The 4,753-nt window shown below is 43.6% G+C and overlaps 1 protein-coding gene across 1 annotated transcript; it reads left to right on the top strand.

Annotated features, from left to right (window-relative positions):
- The first annotated feature begins 2,536 nt into the window (after window positions 1–2,536).
- Window positions 2,537–4,328, top strand: LOC136504473 (large ribosomal subunit protein uL2). Its single transcript, XM_066499410.1, has 2 exons — window positions 2,537–3,044; window positions 3,799–4,328. The coding sequence occupies exons 1-2, from the start codon at window positions 2,605–2,607 to the stop codon at window positions 4,142–4,144; spliced, it is 786 nt and encodes a 261-aa protein (XP_066355507.1). The 5' UTR covers window positions 2,537–2,604; the 3' UTR covers window positions 4,145–4,328.
- Window positions 4,329–4,753: the final 425 nt, after the last annotated feature.

Below are 4,753 nucleotides of genomic sequence, written 5' to 3'. Positions count from 1 at the left end.
TCAACGCAGACCACTTCAAGACATTACGACAAAAAGAACCCGGAACGAGCCATATTCGAGTTCTTTTTTATAAAACTTCAACGAACAATCAGAGCAACTTCAAGACAAGATCCTCCTAGCTCCTTGTTCCAAATAGCAAGAGGCTCGGGGGCTACAACCAGATGGATGTACTTTTTCTTCAAAAAGCACTCACCACTCGAAGATCCCAAGAAGCGCTACAAGGTTTCACTCCAGAAAGCACTCGGATGACATTTTGTTCCTACTCAACAAGACTTGAAGGAGCAAAGCGAGACTTTCAGAGCTCAACCATGAAGTGCTCGGGGGCTTGTCGATGCGGGACCCACAGGATACCCCGCAAGGGAGAGAGAAGATCTAGTCCAACTAGGATTCTTCCCATGTAATCTTAGTAGTAGAACTATTAAGTAATCCTACTAGGAAATCTCATTGTAAACCGACTAGGACTCTGCCTCCTGACTATATAAAGGAGGGCAGGGCTCCTGAGAGAAGAGGACGACAATTGTACAACACAACATATCACAATCAATCCAACGCAAAGGCTAACGCCGACTGGACGTAAGGTTATTACTCGATCTACGATCGAGGGCCTGAACCTAGGATAAATCGACTGTCTCTTGCGTTAACCATCGAGTTCAGCATACGCCGAAGCCCGAACATACTGCCCCGGGTACCCCCGTGGCAGGCTATCGGTGGTGAAACATCGACAACGGCCATCAACTTTCTTCTTCCAGGTATCCCTAATACTGATACCCAACAATTATTTATTTGCAATCTTTGATTACCAAAATCCCATGTTTTAGTGAACAAGTATGTTTGTGATATTTATGATTTTCTTATTTGACAACCTATCTATTTATCCTTTCTGTATTTGGCACCATAGACTTCTGCTACAAATAAGGGCATTCATGTCATTTTGCCAGCCACTTAACACTGTTACTAGCTCAAGTGGACGGTAGTGCCATTTATAGAAGAAAATTTCAACTCGATACCAGATAAGAAAGTTCAAAATTTCTAGTGCCTTATATGGAAGAGCGATTTGTTTCAGTGCCAAATAGATAATTCTCTCTTTTGGGATCACCAATTCAAAGCATCATTTCTAATCACCAATTCAAAGCATCATTTGTGTCGGATCAAGATTTCATAAGAAGATTAGAATCTTGATAAATTTCATTCCATGAGAAAATTAATCAATTCAAGAGAAAAACATGTTCGTTTTAAACTTTTATCATTGACACTTTGACAAAATTTGTTTAAATATTTAGTTATTAAGTAAATAAAGTGAGAAATGCATCGTTGGATTCATGTTATCAAAATTACTTTAAATGTTTCACATATTGTTGGCTATTTGTACAAACATTCACATAAAAAGAGTGGTCAAACATTAGACACTGATGTCAAAATTGCCATGAAAAGGAGGTCGGTAGTTAAGAGTATAAAGCTTAGAAAACAATAATTAAAATGCTTGGATGAATAATACATAGAAAACCTAGCCCACCATTTGCACAAAAAACTTTAGCAATGCTCGTCCAGATGTTTGTTGACTCCACTAATCAACGAACATTCGTCAGGAATAAAACTGACAAATGATGAGACATCCTCCATGACTTTTCTTTTTTTAGGAAACTTTGTTTCAGTAACTTCTCTACTTTTTTTTGAAAAGCATATATATAACTTTTGTATAAGACTTTTGTGCATGACGTTTGTGGCACAAGCTTATGATTATATTTATCATGATGGCTTCCGAGCATAAGATATTATGTTATGCACACAGATTTATACATAATAAGATTTGTGGGCAAAACAATGATTACATACATATTAGCATGCAATGTAACATCCTTAAACAAATTTATGCACGCAATATTTGTGAAATAAACACATAATATTTGTGGATAAAATTCGGCATAGATGGTGAAACAGACACAAGATTTATGAACAAAATTATGTTATGCACAAGACGTGTGAAACAAAATTGTGCACACAAGATTTGTGAGTAAAAATTACACATACAAAGACTTGTGGAAAAAATATATGCACATGAGATTTTTTAACATAAAATTCAATTCAACTAGATCAGAAGAACATATAAACCTTTAAAAACAAAAAAAAGTAGGAAAAAAGAAGAAGAAGAAAAAAGCAAGCACGGCAGCGTACTACGCCCTGCAGAGCTAGCTAGTACAGGAATGTAAAAGGCGAACCGGATGTCAGCTACTCAGCCCGTCAGCCGTACTGAGACGAGCGTTCGGTCGGGGTCGGGGGCAAATGGTCGCCGAACCGAATTTGGGCTGTTTTGCTCACTTACAGAGCCCAATTTCACACAGATGGCCCATCAGAACCAGCCCACTCCTCCTCCCGCAGGCCGCAGCCTCTCTCAGTCTCTCGCTCGTTCCAATCACACTGACATGACGGTCCCACCACTCATCGGACGGATCAAACCAGCCGTGAACCCCATCTCCACCGTCCGCCCTAGGGTAACTCTCCCCAAACCCCGTCCACGCATTATATAAAGCTCTCTCCTCCCTCGTCCAACCCAAGCCGCACCACGCTCATTTCCGCATCCCCTTCCCGCCGCCGCCGCCGGAGAAGATGGGTCGCGTGATCCGCGCGCAGCGTAAGGGTGCGGGGTCCGTGTTCAAGTCCCACACCCACCACCGCAAGGGTCCCGCTCGGTTCCGCTCGCTCGACTTCGGCGAGCGGAACGGGTACCTCAAGGGCGTCGTCACCGACGTCATCCACGACCCCGGCCGCGGCGCGCCGCTCGCCAAGGTCACCTTCCGCCACCCCTTCAGGTACAAGCACCAGAAGGAGCTCTTCGTCGCCGCCGAGGGCATGTACACGGGCCAGTTCGTGTACTGCGGCCGCCGCGCCACGCTCTCCATCGGCAACGTCCTGCCGCTCCGCGGGATCCCCGAGGGTGCCGTCGTCTGCAACGTCGAGCACCACGTCGGTGACCGTGGTGTCTTCGCCAGGGCGTCTGGGGACTACGCCATCGTTATCAGTCACAACCCCGACAACGGCACCTCGAGGTTTCAACACGATCACCATCCCTCCTATCTCTATTTCATCCATTCGTATGATGAGATCTGATGAAATCGTGGAGTAATTATATCACTGAATCAGATATGGTTGGGATCCATGGTAGCATTCTTCAAAAATGATTTAGCTCTGTTCTTCAGGCTTGTACTTATGCGCGCTGGATTTAGCTTTTTTACAATAATGCAAAATGGTTCGATTTGTGCAGAAGTATGGTAGATATCATTTGCCTCATAGTTTTTTGTTATACGTGAATCGGATTTGCATTGATAGGAAAGTACAGTTGATAGAAAAGTAGAGTTGACTTATGGTCTAACATTGAGGTAAAATTTAGTTTTTATGTAGGCATTTGTAGCTGATTGGTTGCAATGTGTTGTGATTACTATTGTGCTACATTGAGGTATAATCAAATAAACACCTTAGGATACATTGTATATGTTGTGATTATTATTGTGCTACTTCACATCTCCATTATATATCCTGATGACAATGTAAGCTGTTTCTCATCTTTTGATGTCAGCCTTAATCATTTTACAGCACAATATAATTTCAGTTGCAGTGTTTTTCTAATTGAATACCTTGTAGATATCCAAATCTGGCTGCCTACCCTTGATGTCTTGTTGATGACCTAATGTAGTTGCCTACTTGAATGTTTTTCTCTTGTCAGTGTGTTCAAGTGACCTTTTGTTATTTGTTTGCATACTTAAATCCCCAATAAGAGAGCCTAATTCTGCTTTGTTCTTACAGGATTAAGCTACCCTCTGGCGCCAAGAAGATTGTCCCCAGCAGCTGCCGTGCCATGATTGGGCAGGTCGCTGGTGGAGGCAGGACTGAGAAGCCAATGCTGAAGGCTGGTAACGCCTACCACAAGTACCGCGTGAAGAGGAACTGCTGGCCCAAGGTGCGTGGTGTGGCCATGAACCCCGTGGAGCATCCCCATGGAGGAGGTAACCACCAGCACATTGGTCACGCCTCCACGGTCCGCCGTGACGCTCCCCCTGGCCAGAAGGTCGGTCTCATTGCCGCTAGGAGGACCGGAAGGCTCAGGGGCCAGGCTGCCACCGCCGCCTCCAAGTCTGACAAGGCCACCTAGAGTTATTATCGTCGTTCTTGTTTATCTATCTCTCTGCCACAATTTAGATGGTTAAAGGACATGAGTTTCAGTATGGATGTGTTGTTGCCTGGTACTATGGTGAAACATTGTGTCAGTTTTTGTGGTCGCTGTTTGGATTTTGCATTATTCCTAAAGAAGTTTACTTGGATGTTTTGGTGCTAAATGTTATTGGCAGGCTAGGCCCTGGTGCTATAATTAGTTTACATGCCTCTTTGCTTTGTTTTAATTATTGTAGAATTGTTGAACGGATGTGTCTCAGATCGTGATTTCTTTGTTGCTGGAACGTTGATAAGACATGGTTTTTGTCGAACAAATGTAACTCGGTTGGCTTTATTAGTGCTGAGGGGGCACCAAACAGTGATGATGTTTACAAGAGAAATTAGCTCTGACCAAAGAGCATCATTCTTTGCTTGCACGGCTAGAGAACGAGCAGTCTGCATTTCAGGTTGTCAATCTTGTGCCCAACTCGGTGCTGAGGTGATGCAATATGTTATCTTTGTGACTTCGAGCTTGAGAAATTTCACCAGCCGCAAGACCTGATAGGTTAACCTTGAGTTGAAGGACTTACCCCTCTCAAATTGAAACCCC

Source organism: Miscanthus floridulus, chromosome 14 (assembly GCF_019320115.1).
Source record: "Miscanthus floridulus cultivar M001 chromosome 14, ASM1932011v1, whole genome shotgun sequence".
NCBI lineage: Eukaryota > Viridiplantae > Streptophyta > Magnoliopsida > Poales > Poaceae > Miscanthus > Miscanthus floridulus.
This window is presented reverse-complemented; position numbering and strand designations above follow the sequence as displayed.